General features: G+C 55.7%; 1 protein-coding gene across 1 annotated transcript; it reads left to right on the plus strand.

Annotated features, from left to right (window-relative positions):
- Positions 1 to 9,834: 9,834 nt before the first annotated feature.
- LOC135596689 (uncharacterized) lies at positions 9,835 to 11,412 on the plus strand. Its single transcript, XM_065088746.1, has 2 exons — positions 9,835 to 10,636; positions 10,703 to 11,412. Exons 1-2 carry the CDS (start codon positions 10,082 to 10,084, stop codon positions 11,312 to 11,314), a joined length of 1,167 nt encoding a protein of 388 aa, XP_064944818.1. The 5' UTR covers positions 9,835 to 10,081; the 3' UTR covers positions 11,315 to 11,412.
- Positions 11,413 to 22,858: the final 11,446 nt, after the last annotated feature.

The raw sequence follows: 22,858 nt of genomic DNA on the forward strand, positions 1-22,858 counted from the left end.
GAAATGATAACCACCTTGGACCACACTCCATTGCACTTCCTCTCTCTCCACTAATCACATCAAACTTCTCACCGATTACTTGGCCATCTTCTTCTCGCTAATTACACCCTCGCCTCTCTCTCTCTCTCTCTCTCTCTCTCTCTCTTTTTCATCAGAATTCCCATTAGTCACTTCTCAATCTTGTCTGTTTAACGTACGAGAGTCAAATTTCGTCGATCGATGGATGTTGTCGTATATCTACCTTAGTTTTGTACCACTTCCGTCATAGGAATAGTGTATGGAACAAGCGGGGAGGTCATCTAAATTGCAAAACCTAAATTCAGGCCACACTCGATGAGGATTCTTCATTGCTCAAGTTAAATACATGAAATTATAGCTTGTTTGGAGGGTTTTTTTAACGTAGGAGCTCTTTTTTTTCCTTTCTATATATATAATCATGAGATATATAACTCCTCACATTTAGTTACTAGTTTTTTCATATTATTTGTATAGTTTCGCCAAGACTTTGGATATTATTTGAAGAGTTGCAGGGAGTTATTGTCGACCCAGACGTCCGATTTTTGAATTGGATTAGTAGTACGGATGACAATCATACGTCCATTATTTCCTCTATATTCTTTTATCTTTTTTTAATTCTATCATTAACGGGAATAATCTAATACATGGATGGAGAAGCCGACTAGTCCCAAGACTTAATTAAGCAACCTTTAACTCCTTAATGCGAGGCGTATGTTTCCTCCATTGCCTCTCCCCATCAGATTTAAGATGCTGATTGATTCGTGATTCGACGAGGATGTAGGGTGTACCACCTAAGATGTAGATCATGGTTTAGTTGTCGACTAAGCCATGTGATTTGCGATTGCCATCTTCGTCTCTTTGTCGACGATGGGTTGCGATCGTCCTGTCCATGGCACCTACGTAGATCTTTAGACAAGATTCGTGATCATCAAATCCGCGCTCGGATGGGCAAGTAAAAGTGATCACATTCTCATGCTAATACATATGTATGTTGTAGGTGATCATTAGGAAGCGACACACGGGTGCATGGTTGCAAGAGCTTCCGTAAGTGACGGGGAATTGCTTACGTGCTTTCGTCGATCCTTGGCGTTCTATTCCTTCTCGACGACTACAATGACACGTGTCAACGTTGTTCCTTCTTCCTCTGGGCCCTTGATTCACCATGTCGAAGGGTGTTCATTCTCACGTTAACCGTCTCCGGCAAACTGGCGTCTTGTAAGGTCTGTTCCTCTAACGCGTAGATTATGTAACATTTTTGTATTCCATGTTGCCGTGCACGGCTGACCTTTGCAACTCAGGTAGAGGCCAAGTCGGGAGAGTGTAAAACAGACGAGACGAGCCAACTCGTGCAACGCAGGTTTCCACTGATGAGGACCATCGAAGAGACGTTAATCGGAAACGATAAAACTCTGCACCAAGTTTAAGACATCATTTTTGGACCAGACGTGTAGTGCCTTTCCGAGACAGCTTCGTTCAGCTCTTATTCACATCAGTCGCATTTTTCCGAGGCAGCAGATCTCAATGAGGAACTGACTAGAAACAAATTGAAGTCGACTCTTCATGTGTACTGCTCTCGGGTTCTCTCTTACCGACAGTTCACACACCCAACGAGTCCTATCCATGGCAAATGGCATCTAAATGCCACGTCGGTGGCATACAAACCATGCGAACCTAAGAGAAAAAACTTGTAGCATATTATCGATACGATTTATTTATAAGGCACTTAATCTCACATGTACTTTTTGAATTAAATTGATCCGAATAAGGTTTGTTTGTCTTTTAATGTTGGTCAATGAATTATCCTTGTTATGCGAAGGAAGAGCCTATTCAGGCGGCAGATACGGTTTACTTGTGTTATTTATGTCACATGATACGCGTAGAAAAGTATATGCACCACAGTCAGTCCCTTCTTATTCTGACATGCAGGTTTGTGTGCATACACTTTTACGACGGAGGCAAGAAATCTACTGATCAAACGAGCCTTCTCCTTTTACAATGGAGGAATCGTAACACTTGGGAATTTTGGAGTATCGATAAACAGAATGATATTTTGTCACGCTCCTTTTCCTTTTCACTCGAGCAATAATATCGTACGAAGAACTGAATAATATGGCAAGGTGTGTTTGGATTTTATGTATTAGAACCATGGTGGTGCTCGAAAGGAGAAATATTTCTGGTGCTTTTGTTACATAAGCTCAAGCATACAACCATATACAAAATGCCTTTCGTGCAGAGTACTAGCATACGTATCAATCAATCCAAGACGGGGGGGCGAATGGGATTCTTGCTTATCCTCGTGAAGTGAAGAGGGTCGACATTCATGAGAAAGAGCGGTTGGCCCGCCGCGGCCTCCTCCTCCTTTTTCCTCCTGCTTGTATAATACATAACAAAGACGAGAGAAGGGTAGAAACGAAGGGACTGCAGCAGTGTCATGGAGGTGAGAACATGCTAAAAGCCAAGAAGAGAACAAGCGCCAGGAAGATAAAGGAAGGAAGCAAAGAGGGAAAAGGTTCCCATCACCATCACCTCCGCCAAGTGGGTCGTCTGATCCATGTGCAGTCATGTGGTGGTTTGCCCTCCCATGTCCCTACCGCATCATTCCAGCCTCCTCCTCCTCTTCCTCCCTCTCCTCCTCCTCCACCTCCACCTCCCTCTCCACCTCCACCTCTACCTCCACCTCCCTCCTTCCCATCCACCGCAAATCCCTTCCCTTGGCTTACTAGCTATATTGGCTGACAGATTTGTAGTGTCTCTCGTATTTATGAACTCTGTGCGATCTTTTTGTCAATCTTGCATCCATGTTTTAGGGAAACATTGCAGTGGATCTTTGCATGTTGACGCTCGTGCAGCGTTGCGTTTGCCCTCCCCTTTTTTTTGTTTCGGAGATCACAAGCAGGCCCCTCTTCTTGTGTGTCGGAAGAGCAGAAATCCCATAGAAACCGTACCTTAAAATGACCCCTTACTTCGTTATATATCCCACCACCCTATCCTGTACTCTCATCCGTTTATAACCACCACTTAACACACTGCCATATCCCATCTCTCTCTCTCTCTCTCTCTCTCTCTCTCTCTCTCTCTCTCTCTCTCTCTCTCTCTCTCTCGCTCATGGAATCAAAGAGCTCCGATGAAAACTGTAACAACCCTAATTCGGAGTTACACCCATCCAAGCTCATCATGGCTTCCCACTTCCTTCGAGCCCTCTTTCGTATACAGCATACGACGACCGACTCCTCCTTCGCTGGCCGAAGCCGCAAGATAAGGCGTGCTGCTTATGCGTCGATGGCTTACTCCGTCGGGACAAAGCGAGCGTGGAGCTCTGCTTTGCTCCGTAAGCTCCGCAGCCGCTCTCGGCTCCGGTTTCCCAATCCTCGGAGAGAGAAATATGCGGCACTTCCGGGAAGGCCAAGGGTCGCGAGACCCCAGCAAAGGGAGATGGACCAAGCAGAAGCTCTTCGCGAGTTGGTGCCAGGAGGGACAAGCATGGACGACTGCAGGCTGCTCGAGGAGACAGCGGACTACATACGGTGCCTTAGCACGCAGGTAAGGCTCATGCAGGCGATCATGGAATCGGTCTCTTTTTAGGCTCAGACGATAACTCGAGCCAGAGAGATACAAGACATGAAAAGGGAAGTATATAGTCTGGTGGGTAAGTATAGCTCTATCCACATCTACTTGCTGTTGTAAATTAGACCGACTTATGGTTGTCTGATATATATAGCATCTGATCACGAAGCTTAAAACTCGTACGTAAATGTTTCCTTTCCAATTAAATGAAACTTGATGAGATAAATTGCATATCGCGTCGTACGTAGAGAGATCAAATAGCTACCTCTCTTTGTCCCGGACCGGGGTGCTCGCTTACTTGTTATGATGGATCAGCTGCTATATCTACGTCTTTCTGACGGATATTAGCGAGTGTTGCAGGTCGATCGGAAGATGAGCGGAAGAAGGGGAAATGTTTCGCCTTGGTGGGTCCCCGGATGCAATTGTCTTGAGAGAAGGTAGCTGATGGGTCCACCATCGCGGCCAGAAATTAATGGTTGCTTCATGTTCTCAATGGAATGGTTTCCCTGCTTACGTTCTCGCGATCTTTAAACCCACGATCGGAATTCCTTGCTTTTTTTTTTAGTGGTTTTAAGTGTGATGTCAATCCTATTAATACTAGGCGTTGATTCTCCGGTGGGTGGTGTCATTTAAGCTCGTCTTTACTGCTTCCTTCTTTTCTAGACATGCATAGGGTGAGTGTCACGCATACCCAGGACACCTATTTCTTATATGTTTTGAACATCCTTTTTGAAGTTGTTGTCTTCATCACCGAGAATCCGGCATGGAGTCCCATCAAGCTATCCTATCTTGTCGTGCCCTCCGAATCTAAGCCATTTGAGAGGCCGCCTCTTTGTGGCTACCATAATCTAATCATGAAACTGAAAGCCGAAGTTGAGCGAGATAGGGAATCTTAATTGGTTCGGTGGGTTGGAAATTAGCCGCCGAGTTGAGTTATTCTGCACTGATTAAGTTTGTTCCAAGTCAAATTGAATAAAAATATATGTATAGTCATAAGTTATTTGAAAGATAATGTTATTGAGTTTCTCCTTGAAATGATAATGGATGCCATGCAGTAATAATTTAGCTTGCGTACCGTACCGTACCTTTGGCTGTTGTCCAAATTCTAATTTTCCTTATTAAGCATGCATTTTAGGCTCTAGAAATTCTAGTTATTAATTTTCACGGGGTTAAGTAATGATGGATAGTTTCTTCATCATCATCATCATTTAAGTTGCTATATTAGTGATGATCTCTCAGCTTAATTCACTCTTATGTTGTTATCAGATCCACTTGTGTATTATCTTTCATCTTGTTAAAAGAACATGTATATGCTCCTTGACTTGGATGAAAATGATCAAGACAACTCATACTATTTTCATCTCCTACTCCTATCCTCAATATGGTGGTATTACAATATTTATAGACATGTTTGGATTCAGTGTCTTATGTACATCATAATTTATTTTCCTAATACTTTGGATTCTAAAAAGAAGAAGATCATCCTACATAACTCGGTGCATGAAGTCAAATCGTGATACGCTCATTTAAACCTGAGTGACAACGGGAGTTCTTTTTCGGAAAAGAAAAAGAAAAAAGAAAAAAAAACCTTTTGTTTAAAGTAGATGTTGAGATGTATATATTCTTTTGGCTTCACAAAAGAAAAGAAACAATTTTGTGCCGCTTAATTACATAGCAAATACATCGATAAGGATTGTGAATGGAGAAAGTTACCACTTGATAAACCATCCATTATATGCATCTTAAAACTGTTGATCCTTTGCATCGCCTTTGATGTACTCTCCTGTACCCTTTTGCTGCCAACTGATTGGGTAGACGCGTCGAAATTGCTTCCCACCTTGGATGTTGCTTATATCAATGAATTATTCGTAGTATGAGAGACGGAGCATATATATATATATATATATATATATATATATATATATGTATATATATACTCAAATCTTGTCTCTTTGTCTTCAACTTCATCAGCTCATCGAAAATATTATTTATAAAAAGCACCTATATATATATATATATATATATATATATATATATATATATATATATATATATATATATATATATATATACCCCCTCCTTTGAGGTCAGTTCAATCTCTGGTTGGATCGGAAGGCATTACTTCCAATCATCGGTCCAATGTATGTGTAGCAATGATCTTCAACTTGCTCTTTGCACCTGAATTAAGAATAAAAACTGGGAAGATTTATAGCTTCTGATTCTACAAGCTCTTTTACCTTAATTTATGGTCCTCGAACTTGATCAAAATTACCTTCTGTTTTCTTTTTTTTAACGAGCTCAAATATATTACTTGGTGTTTACACTTCTCTATGTTTTTTGCAAGTACAAGGGTTTATGTGAAGCTTTCCTTCTGAGCAATCAACTTTTTCTTTCCATGTACGTAAGTGATCTTGCTTGCTCAGGGAACAGACGGTGCTTGACATCATTCTAGTGACAGTTCGTCTCGAGATCACTCGACCAGAATGATAATGTGAAGGTATATATGATCTTTTGCCGTAATGTATGTACTATTATTACTTCTTAAGTGTCATACTCGTCACTATCAGCTACTACTCATACACATAATGACATGATGATAAAGCCAATTCTTTTCCGTGACAGCATATGCTGAGGAACAACCTCTATATATCTTCTCTGAAACGATCTCTTATATTTATGTCTCCTGTTAGTGTAAACACCTTTTTTATAGTATAAACACCCTTTTTTCTTAGCCGTGACCCGGGAGGTCGTCTCGGCTCGTTCGGGGGTCCGAATGGCGGGGATCTCCCTGGGGCGGTGCTCGTCTCCTCCGGGGTGGTCGGGTGCGGCCTCGGACTCGGGGCGATGCGGCGACTCTTCCCGAGCGGGGATTACTGGCACGTCCCGGTCGGGAGACCTCGGCTTGATTCCCGCACGATGGTCGGGTGCGGTCTCGGACTCGGGGCGATGCGGCGACTCTTCCCGAGCGGGGATTGCCGGCTCGTCCCAGACGGGAGACCTCGGCTCGATACCTGCACAATGGTCGGGTGCGCTCGACCCGACCCCTCCGACGATCAAGTTAGAGAGATGCGATGGTGGTTGTTCGGGGCTTTTAGCCGTTACCTCTCCCTTCTGGCTTGGGGACGTTTATAGGGGAACTCGGCGTCCTCGGCTGCGCCATCCCGTCGGTCGGGGCCGTATCTCTGATGGCGTCCGACATCGCTGAGGACGTTGCGTATGGGAACGGGGGATCGCAGGGTATGGGCGAGCTTCAACCGCTACCCACTTCTGTCTCGTCCTGCTGTGCTGGGTCAACGGAAGGGGCTGCGGGCTCCGTGAGGCTAACGTCCGGACGCAGACTGTTGCCCTCGTTGCTCCTCCTGGGGCGCCGCGCCTGTCCACGTGCGGGGGAAGTCGCCGGGGGTGGGGTTTACCATTTTTTGCCATATCATATCCCCCCCCAAAGGAAGCCATGACTTGGCATCGGACGGTGGGGGTTCGAGGCATGGCTTTTGATCGGTAGGCGACGGTTCTTTTCGTGGGTCGCGATCGGGACTCATGTTCGGGGCGAGCAGGCTGTAGGTGCTTTGGTCGGGGAGCGCGTCTCGGGCGGGCTGGCCGCACCGAGGAGGTGGTCTCGAGAAACATGCGGCCGAGGAGCACGTCTCGGGCGAGCCGGCCGCGCCGAGGAGGTGGTCTCGGGGAGCGTGTGGCCGAGGAGCACGTCTCGGGCGGGCTGGCCGCGCCGAGGAGGTGGTCTCGGGGAGCATGTGGCCGAGGAGCACGTCTCGGGCGGGCTGGCCGCGCCGAGGAGGTGGTCTCGGGGAGCATGCGGCCGAGGAGCACGTCTCGGGCGAGCTGGCCGCGCCGAGGAGGTGGTCTCGGGGAGCATGCGGCCGAGGAGCACGTCTCGGGCGGGCTGGCCGCGCCGAGGAGGTGATCTCGGGGAGCATGCGGCCGAGGAGCACGTCTCGGGCGGGCTGGCTGCGCCGAGGAGGTGGTCTCGGGGAGCGTGTGGCCGAGGAGCACGTCTCGGGCGGGCTGGCCGCGCCGAGGAGGTGGTCTCGGGGAGCATGTGGCCGAGGAGCACGTCTCGGGCGGGCTGGCCGCACCGAGGAGGTGGTCTCGGGGAGCATGTGGCCGAGGAGCACGTCTCGGGCGAGCTGGCCGCGCCGAGGAGGTGGTCTCGGGGAGCATGCGGCCGAGGAGCACGTCTCGGGCGAGCTGGCCGCGCCGAGGAGGTGGTCTCGGGGAGCATGCGGCCGAGGAGCACGTCTCGGGCGGGCTGGCCGCGCCGAGGAGGTGGTCTCGGGGAGCATGCGGCCGAGGAGCACGTCTCGGGCGGGCTGGCCGTGCCGAGGAGGTGGTCTCGGGGAGCATGCGGCCGAGGAGCACGTCTCGGGCGAGCTGGCCGCGCCGAGGAGGTGGTCTCGGGGAGCATGCGGCCGAGGAGCACGTCTCGGGCGGGCCGGCCGCGCCGAGGAGGTGGTCTCGGGGAGCATGTGGCCGAGGAGCACGTCTCGGGCGGGCTGGCCGCGCCGAGGAGGTGATCTCGGGGAGCATGCGGCCGAGGAGCACGTCTCGGGCGAGCTGGCCGCGCCGAGGAGGTGGTCTCGGGGAGCATGTGGCCAAGGAGCACGTCTCGGGCGGGCTGGCCGCGCCGAGGAGGTGATCTCGGGGAGCATGCGGCCGAGGAGCACGTCTCGGGCGGGCTGGCCGCGCCGAGGAGGTGGTCTCGGGGAGCGTGTGGCCGAGGAGCACGTCTCGGGCGGGCTGGCCGCGCCGAGGAGGTGGTCTCGGGGAGCATGCGGCCGAGGAGCACGTCTCGGGCGAGCTGGCCGCGCCGAGGAGGTGGTCTCGGGGAGCATGTGGCCGAGGAGCACGTCTCGGGCGGGCTGGCCGCGCCGAGGAGGTGATCTCGGGGAGCATGCGGCCGAGAAGCACGTCTCGGGCGAGCTGGCCGCGCCGAGGAGGTGGTCTCGGGGAGCGTGCGGCCGAGGAGCACGTCTCGGGCGAGCTGGCCGCGCCGAGGAGGTGGTCTCGGGGAGCATGCGGCCGAGGAGCACGTCTCGGGCGAGCTGGCCGCGCCGAGGAGGTGGTCTCGGGGAGCATGCGGCCGAGGAGCACGTCTCGGGCGGGCTGGCCGCGCCGAGGAGGTGGTCTCGGGGAGCATGCGGCCGAGGAGCACGTCTCGGGCGGGCTGGCCGCGCCGAGGAGGTGGTCTCGGGGAGCATGTGGCCGAGGAGCACGTCTCGGGCGGGCTGGCCGCGCCGAGGAGGTGATCTCGGGGAGCATGCGGCCGAGGAGCACGTCTCGGGCGGGCTGGCCGCGCCGAGGAGGTGGTCTCGGGAAATGTGAGGCAAGATCGTTGTTCTTTTTAGGCGTTGAGAAGTCGTGGCGGCCGTTCTTGACGTTGCTTCTTGCAGCGGCTTTGGGTCCGCATTTATGATGGGGTGTCCGTTGGTCTTCCCTGACGCGAGCGGGTGTGCGGATGAGCTGTCGGCCGCTAGGGGGAGACGAAGGGACGTCTCTTTCGGCGGGTTTTTCCTTACATAAATGGCGTATCCTGCCCGTTTTGTGACTTCCGCTGCTGAGTCTTGGGCCTCGTCGTTTCTTTCTGCCATCGCTCCTTCTCTTCTCCCACGCTACCATCCCACCGTCGCTCCCTCGTCGTCTCTCTTGTTCGTTCCAAAAGCCGGTAAGGAATGTCCTTCTCACCTGTCTCTTCGCCTTCGTCCCTCGACAGAGTCCGGGGGAGCATGCCTCCGTCTTCCCCGGACGAGGAGGCGGCGCGAGCCCTTGAGGCGCTAATGTGGCCGCACGACCTCGACTCGGTGGTGAGCGGGTCGTCGCTGGAAAAGCTCCGGGAGCGTTATTACATCCCGGAGGAGTTTGTCCTGGTTGCCCCCGATCCGGGGCAGCGGGCATACGACCCGGTCCCCCGAGGTTTTGCGCTGACCCAAGATGCCCTAGAGGCTGGGTTGCGCCTTCCCCTTCACCCCCTTATTGTTTCCTGCCTATCTCTCTGGCGGATTTCGCCTTCCCAGGTGACGCCTAACTCATGGCGGTACCTGGTAGCGTTCTTGGGGGAGTGTTACTATGCTAACATCACCCCTACCCGAAACCTCTTTCTTTCATGTTTCCGCCTTCTCAAGGGGCCGGGGGGCTATTTCGTGTCGGCCCGGACTGGCTTTCGCGTCGGGGGAGCCCCTTCGAGTAATAAAGGGTGGAAGGGGCGGTTTTTTTATGTCAGCTGGCCGAGGGATTGGGGCTTCGGGGTTCGGTGGGCGGTGAGGGTGATAGATAACACCGTCCCGGATTTGAACGACGAGGAGTGTCGGGATTTGAAGAGGCTTCGGGCAATCCTTCCCGGCTCTCAGGCCATCCGAGCTATGACCGAGGAGTGGCTAGCCGAGGCGGGTCTTAGCCCGGCTTTCGGGGGTACGTTTATAGAGGGTGTTCTCCACGTTTTTATTTGTTTCCACAGTTTGTGACGGTTTCGCTTGTTTTCTTTGTAGGAATGAAGCTCCTGTCCCTCCGTGGTGGTCGCTCTTCGTCGGCTTCTTCCCCGCGCCAGTCCGCCGCTTCCCCTCCGCGTTCCCCAGCCGACCTGGTGCCCGGTTCGGCGGGTGCCCCATTGGAAATCCCTGCGGGACGTCCGTCCAAGAAGGCGAGGACGACGGGTCCAGGGAAAAACAAGGCGGGGACCGCTCCTCCAACAGTCGTGGGTGCCAAGCGGACCTCTCGGGAGGAGGGGCCTTCCCGATTTGAAGGGCCTAGCCAGGGGGCGGCCGGGAAGAGGGCGAACCTGCCTACGGTGGATGATCTGTGCGGGCTACGCGCGGGGGCCGACGAGCCCCTATGGGCAGCGGTGATGGGCGAGCTTCCGACAGGGGAGGCCTCCGACCCGCTGGTCGCCCGCTGGAAGGGGCTGTCCCGAGGGGACCGGGTATGGGCCGGAGGAGATCCCTCGGCCGCCTTCCTTCGAGGCGTGCTCCACCCCGACCTGGCTCGGGACCTGTACACTTTGCCCTCAGAGACCATGCTCAGCAAGGCGGGGAGGTTCCTGACATTGGTAAGCATTTCGCTAATCTCCGGGTATTCCGGCGACCGTGCGCTGACCCTTGTTTTCTTGTGGCAGGGCCTCCATTATTCGACGGCGCTGATGGATCGAGTGCGCGACGCTGGCCAGATAATCTGGGACTTCAGCGAGCGCAACTCCGAGTTGTGTCGTCAGCTGGAGGAGATCCGGGCTGGGTCGGGCCCTGAGGCGGTAGCGGCTGCGGAAAAACGCGCGACCTATTCCGAGGAAGAAGTGGCGCGTCTACGAGCAGAGCTCGAGCAGTCGGGCGATTCGGTCAAGGAGCTCCAGGAGTTCCTTCGTTTGGATCGGGCCGAGCTCCGCCAGTCGCGGTCAGAGGCGCTTGGTCTCTCCAAGAGGGCGGAGAAAGCCGAGGCTGAAGCCCGTGCTGCTTCCGAGGTGTTGGCTGAGGAGGTTCGCCTCCGCCCATCGAAGGACAAGGAGGCGATCGAAGCTTACAAGAAGTCCGAGAACTTTGAGCTCGGACTGACCCGAATGGGGCGAGTATCCTACGAGTATGGATACAGGATCGCCCTGGGTCGCTTCGGCTCGTGTCCTCCCGGCTCCGAGGTGGAAAGGGATCCATTCGCCTCTCACCCTGTGGATCTGGAGGTGGATATGCCTGAGGACGTGCCGTTCGACGACCGCCCGAAGACTCCGGGTGAGGAGTGAGGGTCGTTTCTTGTATGTCGGGCCGAGGGTGCGAGGGTTTTGTATATGGGTTTCGACTTCTGTATCCCCTCCTTTTTAATAAGATGATCTTTTACTTCGATTTTCTGTGTTTGCGTATTGTCTATTTCTTTAGACGAAATATTTCCTAAGGTTCTGTATGTTCCAAGTCCGGGGCACGGGGTCGCCATCCATTGTTGCGAGCCTGAATGTCCCCGGTCGGGATACTCCGATGACCCGATAGGGTCCCTCCCACTTTGGGGCCAGTTTCCCCCTTACTTGGGTGGGGTGGCTGACCTCGGTTTTGCGCAGGACCAGGTCCTCTAACTTTATTGACCGGGGTCGCACGCTCCGGTTGTAGACCCTCGCTACGGCTCTTTTGTAAGAAAGGGCTTTCCGGTGTGCGTCGGCCCGTCTTTCCTCGAGCAGGTCCAGGTTCGATCGGAGCCCTTCGTCCGAGGCCTCTTCGCTGTAGTTTGCCGTCCGCGGAGTCGGGACGGCTACCTCGGGTGGTAACACGGCCTCGGTCCCGAACGCGAGGCTATAGGGAGACTCCCCGGTCGGGGTCTTGGGGGTAGTGCGAAGCGCCCACAGGACGCTCGGGAGCTCGTCGATCCAAGCCGATCGGGCAGCGGATACCCTTCTCTTGAGTCCGTCGACGATGGCCCGGTTGGTTACTTCGGCTAGCCCATTCGCCTGGGGGTAAGCCACCGAGCTGAACCTCAGTTGAATTTTGTGCTTGGCGCAAAACTCTTGGAATTTCCTGCCGGCGAACTGCGGTCCATTGTCAGCGACGATGGACTGGGGCAGGCCGAAACGGGTTATGAGGTTTCTCCATACGAATCTTTCCACTTGCGACTCCGTGATGGTCGCTAGGGGCTTGGCTTCGACCCATCTAGTAAAGTAGTCCACTCCCACGATGATGTACTTCCGCTGGCCGGAGGCGGGCGGGAGAGGCCCGAGTATGTCCAGTCCCCATTGCGCGAATGGCCAGGCACAGTCGACGGGGGTGAACAGGACCGCCGGCCGTCGGGTAGTACGGGCGTGCTCCTGGCACGAGCTGCATCGCCGCACGAGAGCTTTTGCGTCCTGGCGCATGGTCGGCCAGTAGTACCCCTGTCGGAGTACCTTGTGCGCCAGGGCTCGCTCGCCTATGTGTTCCCCGCAAGCCCCTTCGTGCATGTCGGACAGAACCGTCCAGGCTTCGCTCGGCTCCAGGCAGCGCAACAGGGGGCGCGAGAAAGACCGTTTGTATAGCCGTCCTCCTTCCTCGGTGTACCACGCCTGCGTTCGACGCAAGCGCCGAGCTGTAGTTGTGTCGTCGGGCAGGGTCCCGTCCTGCTTGAAGCGTAACATCTCCTGTACCCAAGTGGCCGGCGCGCCGTGAGCGACGGTGGCGATGACCTCTATGGCTCGGCGGAGGAGTTCTTCGGTCTCGGGTCGAGCCCGGGGGGACGGGCCGGACGCCAGTTTAGCCAGGGTGTCGGCTCGCTGGTTCTCGCTCCTGGGAACATTCGACAGTTCGAAATGGGCGAACTTGGCGGCCAGGCTTCTTACCTGCGCTAGGTATTTCGCCATAGTCGGGTCCCGAGCCTCGTATTCGTCGTCGAGCTGCCTAGCCACCAACTGCGAGTCGGTGATGATGCGTATGTCGGTCACCTGCATTTCCAGTGCCAACTGGAGCCCCGCCAGGAGAGCCTCATATTCTGCCTCGTTGTTGGTGGCTCTGAACCCGAAGCGGAAGGAGCGCTCGATCGAGCGGCCGTCAGGTGTTGTCAGTACCAGACCCGCGCCGGCGCCTTTCGCGTTGGCCGAGCCATCTACGTGGAGGGTCCAGGTATCGCGCAGCGGCTCGAGTTCTTTGCCGGTATTCGGCGTCAGCTCCGCAATGAAGTTTGCCACGGCTTGGGCTTTGATGGCGGTCCGAGGTATGTATCGTATGTCGTGCTCGCCGAGCTCCACCGCCCATTTGAGGAGACGCCCTGCAACATCGAATTTGGACAGGACAAGCCGAAGCGGCTGATCGGTTATTACCTCTATCGGGTGGGCCTGGAAGTAGGGGCGGAGTTTCCGCGCCGACAGGACGAGCGCCAGCGCCAGCTTTTCGATTGGCGGGTAGCGTTCTTCTGGCCCGCTCAGCATGTGGCTGACGTAGTAGACCAGTAGTTGGTCGCCGGAAATTTCTTTGACTAGAACCGAGCTGACCGCGCGCCGAGAGATGGCCAGGTAGAGACTCAGCTTCTCCCCTGGGGAGACCGAAGCGAGTCGAGGGAGGCTGGCCAGGTGTAGCTTCATCTGCTCGAAGGCCGCCTCGCATTCCGCTGTCCATTGAAAGTTCTTCGGATCCTTCAGGGCCCGGAAAAAAGTGTGGCAGCGATCTCCCGATCGGGAGAGGAAACGCGATAAAGCGACTAGCCTCCCGTTAAGGCGCTGCAGGTCTCTGATCGTCTGAGGAGGCCGCATGTCAATGATGGCCTGTATCTTTTCTGGGTTGGCGTCAATCCCTCTTTCGTGTACGATGAATCCGAGGAATTTTCCCGAGGTCACACCGAAGGCGCACTTGGTGGGGTTGAGGCGCAGGCCGAACCTCCGCAGAGTGTCGAATGTTTCTGCCAGGTCGGAGGGATGAGCCTCCGCCGTTCGGCTTTTTACGATCATGTCGTCGACATATACCTCCATGTTTCGTCCGATCTGGTGGGCGAACATCTTGTTCACCGTCCTCTGGTAGGTTGCCCCGGCGTTTTTTAACCCGAACGGCATAACTTTGTAGAAATATATCCCTTGCTCGGTGAGGAAGGCCGTATGTTTTTGATCTTCGGGTGCCATCCTGATCTGGTTGTACCCGGAGAAGGCGTCCATAAACGAGAGTCGGGCGTGGCCGGCCGTGGCGTCGACCAGCTGGTCGATCTTTGGCAGGGGGTAGCAATATTTTGGGCAAGCATTGTTGAGACTGGTGTAGTCAACGCACATTCGCCAGCTTCCATTAGGCTTTTTGACAAGGACTACATTGGAGAGCCACTGTGGGTACCTTGCCTCTTTTATGAAACCGGCCGCCAGAAGCCGGTTTACTTCTTCTCGGATGGCCAGTTGCCGATCCGGGGCCTGCCTCCTGGGCCTCTGTTTCACCGGCCGGGCGTCGGACGAGATGTTCAGGTGGTGTAGCGCGACTTCTGGGTGGACTCCTGTTAGGTCGGCTGGCGTCCAAGCGAAGATGTCGGCGTTGGCTTGCAGAAGGCCGACGAGCTGTTGTCGTTCCTTTTCGGGGAGTCCCGACCCGATTTTGACTGTTTGATCGGGCCTTCCTTCGACCAGTGGCAAGTCGACAGTGGCTTCCTTTGGCTCGGGGCGGGGGGTTGGTTTTTTTCCCTCCCGGGGGTCTTCCAGCGGGGATTGGATCCTTGCTCTCTTGTTTAATGACACAGCGGTCAAGTAGCAGCGCCTGGACTCCCAGGAGTTCCCCGCCACTTCCCCGACCCCATCGTGGGTCGGGAACTTGATGGTTTGATAGTAAGTTGAGATGACGGCTCGGGTCTTGTTGAGGGTTGGCCGTCCTAGGATGGCGTTGTATGCTGTGGGGAGGTCGACCACCAGAAAGGAGGTCATCACAGTTTTTGTCTTCGGGAAGGCTCCCAAAGTTAGGGGCAGGGTGATGACCCCTAGCGACGAGATTGAGGCGCCGGTGAACCCCGTGAGTGTTGAGCATACCGGCTTCATGTTCTCCTTTACCAGGTCGAGCTTTTGGAAGGCGTCCCAATAAAGTATATCGGCCGAGCTTCCAGTGTCGACCATGATTCTTCTCACTTGCGCGTTGGCGATTCTGGCTGATATCACCAGTGCGTCATCGTGCTCGGCTAGTTCGGATCCCTCGGTCGGGAAGGTGACTTCGGGACCTTTTTCGGGTTTGGAATCCTCAGCCCGGTAGGCCCTGGCGTATGCCCTTCCACCCGCCGCGGAACTCCCTCCGGACGCCGGCCCGCCGGTTATGACATCTATGTGTCGCTCGATGGGGCCCTCCGGGCGTGGCGAGAGCTCCTTGTCTGGTCGGAGGTGCTAGTCATAGGTGCCCAGCAAGCCAATCACGTGAGTGATGACACGTGTGACTTGATATATAATCTTTTTGCTTATTATATTTTGGCGTATATCACTTTATAACTATTGCATAAATGCATATATATTGTGATGTCCTTGGATTTGTGCAATGGGAATCGGATCGTGATGAGATCACGATAATAAGATCGATTCACTTTTAAACACATATCCTAAATAATCCCGGTCATAGGTTACTCGAGAGGGACATCGTGATAACCGGATAGACTGGTGTGCTGTATACCCGTCCATATGATGGATGCAGCTGGTCTCATAGCTGCTCGTGTAGGGACACTAGGGATACAGTACAGGTGCTCATTGGAGAATGAGTTCACTGATTGATCCGCTTACGGAATGCTGGATGGTTGATGATGCCTTATTGTCAGACAACGATTCCGTAGTCCTAGTGGTGTATCTGGTTCTTAGACTTGAGACACCAAGGATGTCCTGTATGAGTGCTCCACTCTTTGATACCAGACTTATAGGTTTGGCTGTTCCCAGATCTAGTACAGCTGGTCATTGGGAGTGGTAGTCGACCTTACGAGGGCTATTGAGTGTCGATAGAGGATCATCCACTCTCGGTATCATGAGAGGAATATCCCATGTGTTCTTGCTCAGACGAATCCCTGGCCAGGGTCATTCGGGTTGAGAGAGAAAGAGTTCTCCGGGAGAATCCGATTAGAGCAAGACTCGAGTAGAAACCGTATGGGTCTGACAGCACCATGCTCGATATACGGTCTCTGGGATATTAGATGGATGAGGGACTATAGGTACATGGTAACTGAGGACAGACAGGTCCAATGGATTGGATTCCCCTGTATCGTTTGGGGACTACGGCGTAGTGGCCTAGTACTTCCGTAGTCGATGAGTCGAGTGAATTATTACAGAGATAATAATTCACTGAGTTAGAAGGAGTTCTGACATGTATGACTCACGGCCAGCTCGATATTGGGCCTAGAGGGTCACACACATATGATAGGCATTGCGATGAGTAGAGGTTCGGATATGAGATATCCGACGGAGCCCTTGTCTTATTGGATGCAGATCCAATACCCACTAGGGAAGGACCCATTAGGGTTTTTGACACGGGATCTCTATAAATAGGAGGGATTCACAGCCTCATAGGCTAGAGTCTTTGCTTGCCCTTCCTATTCTCCTCTCCCTCTCCACCTCAGAGTAGGCCTGGAGTTTTGAGGAGCGTCGTCGCAACCCTGCTGTGTGGATCACCGCTAGAGAGGAGGACGCTTGACCTCCTTCACCCTCTCCTGAGGATCTGCAAGGAAACAGGGATATACGATCTCCCTAGGTAACACAATCTCTATACGCAGTTTTGTGTTTTTGCGGATTTTGCGCACCAATCCTCGCACGACGATGAACATCTTTTTGGGAATCGGGGATTTTTGTTTTCTTGTTCTTCCGCTGCGCATATGATGTCGCCCCCTATGATTTCGCAACAGGAGGTACGACCCGAGGTGTCCTCGGCGGATGAGCTCCTCAATTTGCCTTTTTAATTCCCGACACTCCTCGGTGTCGTGACCGGGCTGTCGGTGGAAACGGCAGTATTTGGAGCGGTCCGCGAGCTCGCGCGGACTCCTCATCGGGTAGGGGTCTTTGAGGAGGCCTTTCTCCTTAATATGGAGAAATATCTCGGTCCGAGAGGAGTTCAGGCCCGGAAGGGGGGACCTAGGTACCGCATCGTTGAGGGCGCCGGCCCTGCGCCGGGAGGTGGCGGGCTGTTGCTGTTGGGGCTGCTCTGGCTTGACCCTTTTGCGCTCGTCACGCTTCCCGACCTTCCATGCCTCGGCAGCGATGTATTGGTTCGCACGCTGCAACATTTCGGGAACCGAAGTAGGGGGTCGCTCCACCAGAGACAAAAAGAATCGGGTAGGGCGCAGGCCCATCATGAATGCCTGCATCATCAAAGAGGGGTGAGCATCAGATAGCCCACGGATTTGTGTGGTGAAGCGGTTCACAAAGTGAGAAAGGGGCTCATCCTCCCTCTGGTTGAGCCCGAGGAGCATCGCCACCGACGGTTTCGGCTTGGCATGAGCCAGGAAGTTAAGCTCAAAGTCCCTGGCCAGCTGGTCGAAAGAGGCGATGGTCGCGGTCTTCAGATTGCTGTACCACGCTCGGGCTGGGCCCCGCAGGGTCGTCGGGAACGCCCTGCACATCAGGGCATCGGACGTCCCGTATAGCGCCATTTGGGCGCGGAAAGCAGCCACGTGGTCCGCCGGATTGGTGGCACCTTCATAGGCATCTAGTGACGGGAGCCGAAAATGCGGCGGGATGGCCTGCTCTTGAATCTCGGGGATGAAGGGGGACCCCTGGTGTTGTTCGGCCCCCGGGTCTCCCCCGGTCCGGCGGACCTCGCGCTGCACCTCGTCCAGCCGGCGGCCTACGAGGCGTAGCTGGGCCCACAGGCCCTCCGTTGAGTCTGAAAGTGGGGCTACGGGCGTCGGGTGCGCCGCTGGTTCCTCCGCTCCTCGGCTCCCAGGTCGGGCCGATCGGCGCGGTGGCGAAGCGGGAGACTCGGGGAGTGGTGCGGCGTTTTGAGCACCGGCGGGCCGTTGCCGCGGTAAGGTTGAGTATGAAGACGTCGGGGGAGAGACCAGCGGGATGATGGTCTGCATTACTCCCGTAAGGACCCGAACCTGGTGCGTGAGGTCGTAGAGGGCTTCGGGTGGCACGTGCGACGGACCACCGGGATTGGCGACGGGAGGCGATAGGCCCGGATCGTTGAATAATCGCCAATATCGCTCCGAGGTCGCGGCGGGGCGCTCGTCCCGAATTCCCTCCTGTTGGGGGTGATCCTCCGTTGCGTCGGTCGTGTGCGACCGGACGGCTGGGGGTTCGTCGGAGTGAGCCTGTGGATCGCTTGACATTCGGACCGGCCCTCCTTCTAGCGCCATTATGTTAGTGTAAACACCTTTTTTTTAGTATAAACACCCTTTTTTCTTAGCCGTGACCCGGGAGGTCGTCTCGGCTCGTTCGGGGGTCCGAATGGCGGGGATCTCCCTGGGGCGGTGCTCGTCTCCTCCGGGGTGGTCGGGTGCGGCCTCGGACTCGGGGCGATGCGGCGACTCTTCCCGAGCGGGGATTACCGGCACGTCCCGGTCGGGAGACCTCGGCTTGATTCCCGCACGATGGTCGGGTGCGGTCTCGGACTCGGGGCGATGCGGCGACTCTTCCCGAGCGGGGATTGCCGGCTCGTCCCGGACGGGAGACCTCGGCTCGATACCTGCACAATGGTCGGGTGCGCTCGACCCGACCCCTCCGACGATCAAGTTAGAGAGATGCGATGGTGGTTGTTCGGGGCTTTTAGCCGTTACCTCTCCCTTCTGGCTTGGGGACGTTTATAGGGGAACTCGGCGTCCTCGGCTGCGCCATCCCGTCGGTCGGGGCCGTATCTCTGATGGCGTCCGACATCGCTGAGGACGTTGCGTATGGGAACGGGGGATCGCAGGGTATGGGCGAGCTTCAACCGCTACCCACTTCTGTCTCGTCCTGCTGTGCTGGGTCAACGGAAGGGGCTGCGGGCTCCGTGAGGCTAACGTCCGGACGCAGACTGTTGCCCTCGTTGCTCCTCCTGGGGCGCCGCGCCTGTCCACGTGCGGGGGAAGTCGCCGGGGGTGGGGTTTACCATTTTTTGCCATATCATCTCCGATATAAATCATATGAGCGACGAGACTTAACATGGCGTTCTTGACTGAGAATGCACATTCCATTGACAAGTAAGTACCAATATATAAAATCTGGATCGGAGTAGAAACATTGTCGAAAAGGAGAGGAAAAAAAGAGTTTAAACGGGTAAATTTTTTATCGATAATATTAATATGTAGATTTGAAATGTGCTTAAAATATGCTAAATCATACATGTCAAAATATGTTTTATATTAATGAAAAAGAATAATAATAACATGATTTAATACCATTTGTGAGGATTAGAGTATACGATGTTAATATTTATACAATTTATAACATTAAATAGTACTCCTCCGGTCCGGTTTAGATGACGGAGGATATGGAGGATTTCGGAGCAGATGGAATCATCTCTAAATCAAAGTCAAGACTCAAATATACGTCGATTCTTGAGTGACCATCTCAAAATCTCAGTCGTAGTATTACTGTGGTTCATAATAGACTAATAAGTTTCTTTTGCTCGGTTCGTGATGTTTATCATAGTATCATAATAAACTTTGTTGGTCATTATGACGATTGTTACGGTGAGTAACTGTTCAGCCGTGGCCTTGGGCCGTCACGGCTTGGTCCGGGTCCGGAAGGCGGTGGTCAACGGGTGGGGGAGCCCCTCGAGCCCGCTGGGTCTCCGAAGGCGGTGATCTCCGGAGGCTTCGCACCTGCACGAAGGTCGGGTCGGGGTGCTCGACCCGACCCCTCCGACGATCCAGTCAGCGAAAGATGTGGAGGAGGTTTAGGAGGAGGAGAAACCTCCGTGTGTTGAGTGTGTGATCCCTCGTGAACGAGAGGGTGGTTGAAGGGCCAGTGTTTCTGTCTCGGTCTCTCCCCTTCTTCTAATGAGCAAGAGGGTATTTATAGGGAAGCAATCTGCTTCCTAAGATGCCCACTTGCAGGGGGCAGGTTGGGATTGATGTGCCTCGGTCAGCGTGTCAGACTTGACTTTTGGCAGGGGACAGGCTGGTATTAATGGTGCCTCGGTCAGCGTGTTAGCCAGTTTGACCAGGTGCTGAGGCGTGATGGGACAGGTGACGTCAGCCAGTCTTGTTGCCATTATTTTCCTCATCATTACGCGACCGAGGAGCAGGACCCAGGCGGGCTGACCGCGCTGGTGAGCCTCGGGCATTACGCGACCGAGGAGCAGGACCCAGGAGCTCGGCGCAGGCAGGCTGCGACCGAGCGGACGCTGCTCAGGAGGGCAGGCCGCGTTGAGGTAGATCTCGGCAGCGTGTTGGCTGCGCATGAGGCCGAGGAGCCGAGGCAGCAGGTTGCGCCGTCAGCCGAGGAGCTGACGCGGGCTGGCCACACATGGGGCCGAGGCAGCTGAGGCAGCGTGTTGGCTGCGTACGTGGCCGAGGGGCCGAGGCAGCGGGCTGCTTGCTGCGCATGAGGCCGAGGAGCCGCGGCAGCGTGCGGGCTGCGTATGAGGCCGAGAGGCCGAGGCAGCGGGGCTGCTTGCTGGCTGCGCACGAGGCCGAGGAGCCGAGGCAGCGAGGCAGCAAGGCAGTAAGGCAGCGTGCTGGCTGCGCCTGAGGCCGAGTGGCCGAGGCAGCGTGCGGGCTGCGCATGAGGCCGAGTGGCCAAGGCAGCGAGGCTGCTTGCTGGCTGCGTGTGAGGCCGAGGAGCCGAGGCAGCGAGGCAGCAAGGCAGCGTGCTACTTGCTGCACATGAGGCTGAGGTAGCAGCGTGTTGGCTGCGCATGAGGCCGAGTGGCCGAGGCAGCGTGTTGGCTGCGCAGGAGGCCGAGTGGCCGAGGCAACGAGGCTGCTTGCTGGCTGCGCGTGAGGCCGAGGAGCCGAGGCAGCGAGGCAGCAAGGCAGCGTGCTGGCTGCGCCTGAGGCCGAGTGGCCGAGGCAGCGTGCGGGCTGCGCATGAGGCCGAGTGGCCAAGGCAGCGAGGCTGCTTGCTGGCTGCGCACGAGGCCGAGGAGCCGAGGCAGCGAGGCAGCAAGGCAGTAAGGCAGCGTGCTGGCTGCGCCTGAGGCCGAGTGGCCGAGGCAGCGTGCGGGCTGCGCATGAGGCCGAGTGGCCAAGGCAGCGAGGCTGCTTGCTGGCTGCGTGTGAGGCCGAGGAGCCGAGGCAGCGAGGCAGCAAGGCAGCGTGCTACTTGCTGCACATGAGGCTGAGGTAGCAGCGTGCGGGCTGCGCATGAGGCCGAGTGGCCAAGGCAGCGAGGCTGCTTGCTGGCTGCGTGTGAGGCCGAGGAGCCGAGGCAGCGAGGCAGCAAGGCAGCGTGCTACTTGCTGCGCATGAGGCTGAGGAGCCGAGGCAGCGTGTTGGAGTGAACAGAGCTTACCTTAACAGGGTTCTTGGGGGAGAAGAAGGGCGACCTCCAGTTGTTGACGAGGCCTTCACCAATGATGACGAAGCCTTCGATGTAGTCGAACCTTTCGCTCCGGTGGGCGCTGTGGAGCGAGACGAGCTGCTCCTGGTCTCTGGTGAAGGCCGCGAAGTCGGAGTACAGTACTCGGATCCATCTCACCCTGTGAGGAGCTGTCTCCAGTGCAATCCGGGCTCTGATGATGATCCCAAACTGTCCTAGACCACCGAGAACTCCATGGAACAGCTCTGAGTTCTGATCTTCTGAGCATTTTATCAGCTCGCCCTTGCCTGTGACCATATCGAGCTCGTGGACATTGCTGATCTGAGGTCCGTGGTGAAAGGCTTGCCCGCTTACGCCGGCGTTGGAGAGAGTGCTGCCGACCGACAAGTAGAGGTAGTCGGTCCACGACTTGGGCGCGAGGCCGCCGTTGGCTAGCGTCCAGTTCAACACATCGACCTGGAGATCACCCCCCGAGGCGTCGACATAGTACTCGCCCGTGGACGGCGAGCACGTCGGCTCTGGGCGGGACGCGATCCGGCCGCGGCTCATCTGGACCACGACGCCATCCGGCGAGAGCGTCTGGCCCTTGATCGAGTGGCTGTGTCCCTTGGCGGAGACCGGCAACCAGCGGGCCGCGCGCGTGGGACCGAGGGGCCGACGCGGGCGGAGGCGCGTGGGGCCGAGCCGCGCGCGTGGGGGCCGAGGAGCCGGGACGCGCGGGCTGAGGCGCGCGGGGCCGAGCCGCACGCGTGGGGGCTGACGCGAGCGAGTCGCGTGGGGCCGAGGGGTCGACGCGGGCGGAGGCACGCGGGGCCGAGCCGCACGCGTGGGGCCGAGGCGCTCGGGGCCGAGGGGCCGAGAACAGCCCCAGAAGTCGCTGCTGCTGGTGCAGGTCGGCTGCAGTGGCGCAACCAAGGAGAAGACTAACCTACCATCATTCCGGGTCCTCCTTCTAGCGTCAAAATGTTACGGTGAGTAATTGTTCAGCCATGGCCTTGGGGCCATCATGGCTTGGTCCGAGTCCGGGGAGGCGGTGGTCAACGGGTGGGGGAGCCTCTCGAGCCCGTTGGGTTCCGAAGGCGGTGATCTCCGGAGGCTTCGCACCTGCACAAAGGTCGGTTCGGGGTGCTCAACCCGACCCCTCCGACGATCCAGTCAGCGAAAGATGTGGAGGAGGTTTAGGAGGAGGAGAAACCTCCGTGTGTTGAGTGTGTTGAGAGTGTCCTCCCCTTTGCTTAGGGCTCATGGGTATTTATAGAGGAGATTAGATGTTACCTGACGCAGCTGTCTACAGGGCAGGACTGTACCTTTGGTGGCGTCTGACATTGCCACTGGGGTTGCGTGGGAGGCTGAGCTGCTGCATGGTATGGTGAACCTTGGGCAACGTGTCGCTCAGGGGATGCTATCATGGCGTGTCACATCGCCACTTTTATCCCTATCAACGAT

This window comes from Musa acuminata, chromosome BXJ1-11 (genome assembly GCF_036884655.1).
Source record: "Musa acuminata AAA Group cultivar baxijiao chromosome BXJ1-11, Cavendish_Baxijiao_AAA, whole genome shotgun sequence".
NCBI lineage: Eukaryota > Viridiplantae > Streptophyta > Magnoliopsida > Zingiberales > Musaceae > Musa > Musa acuminata.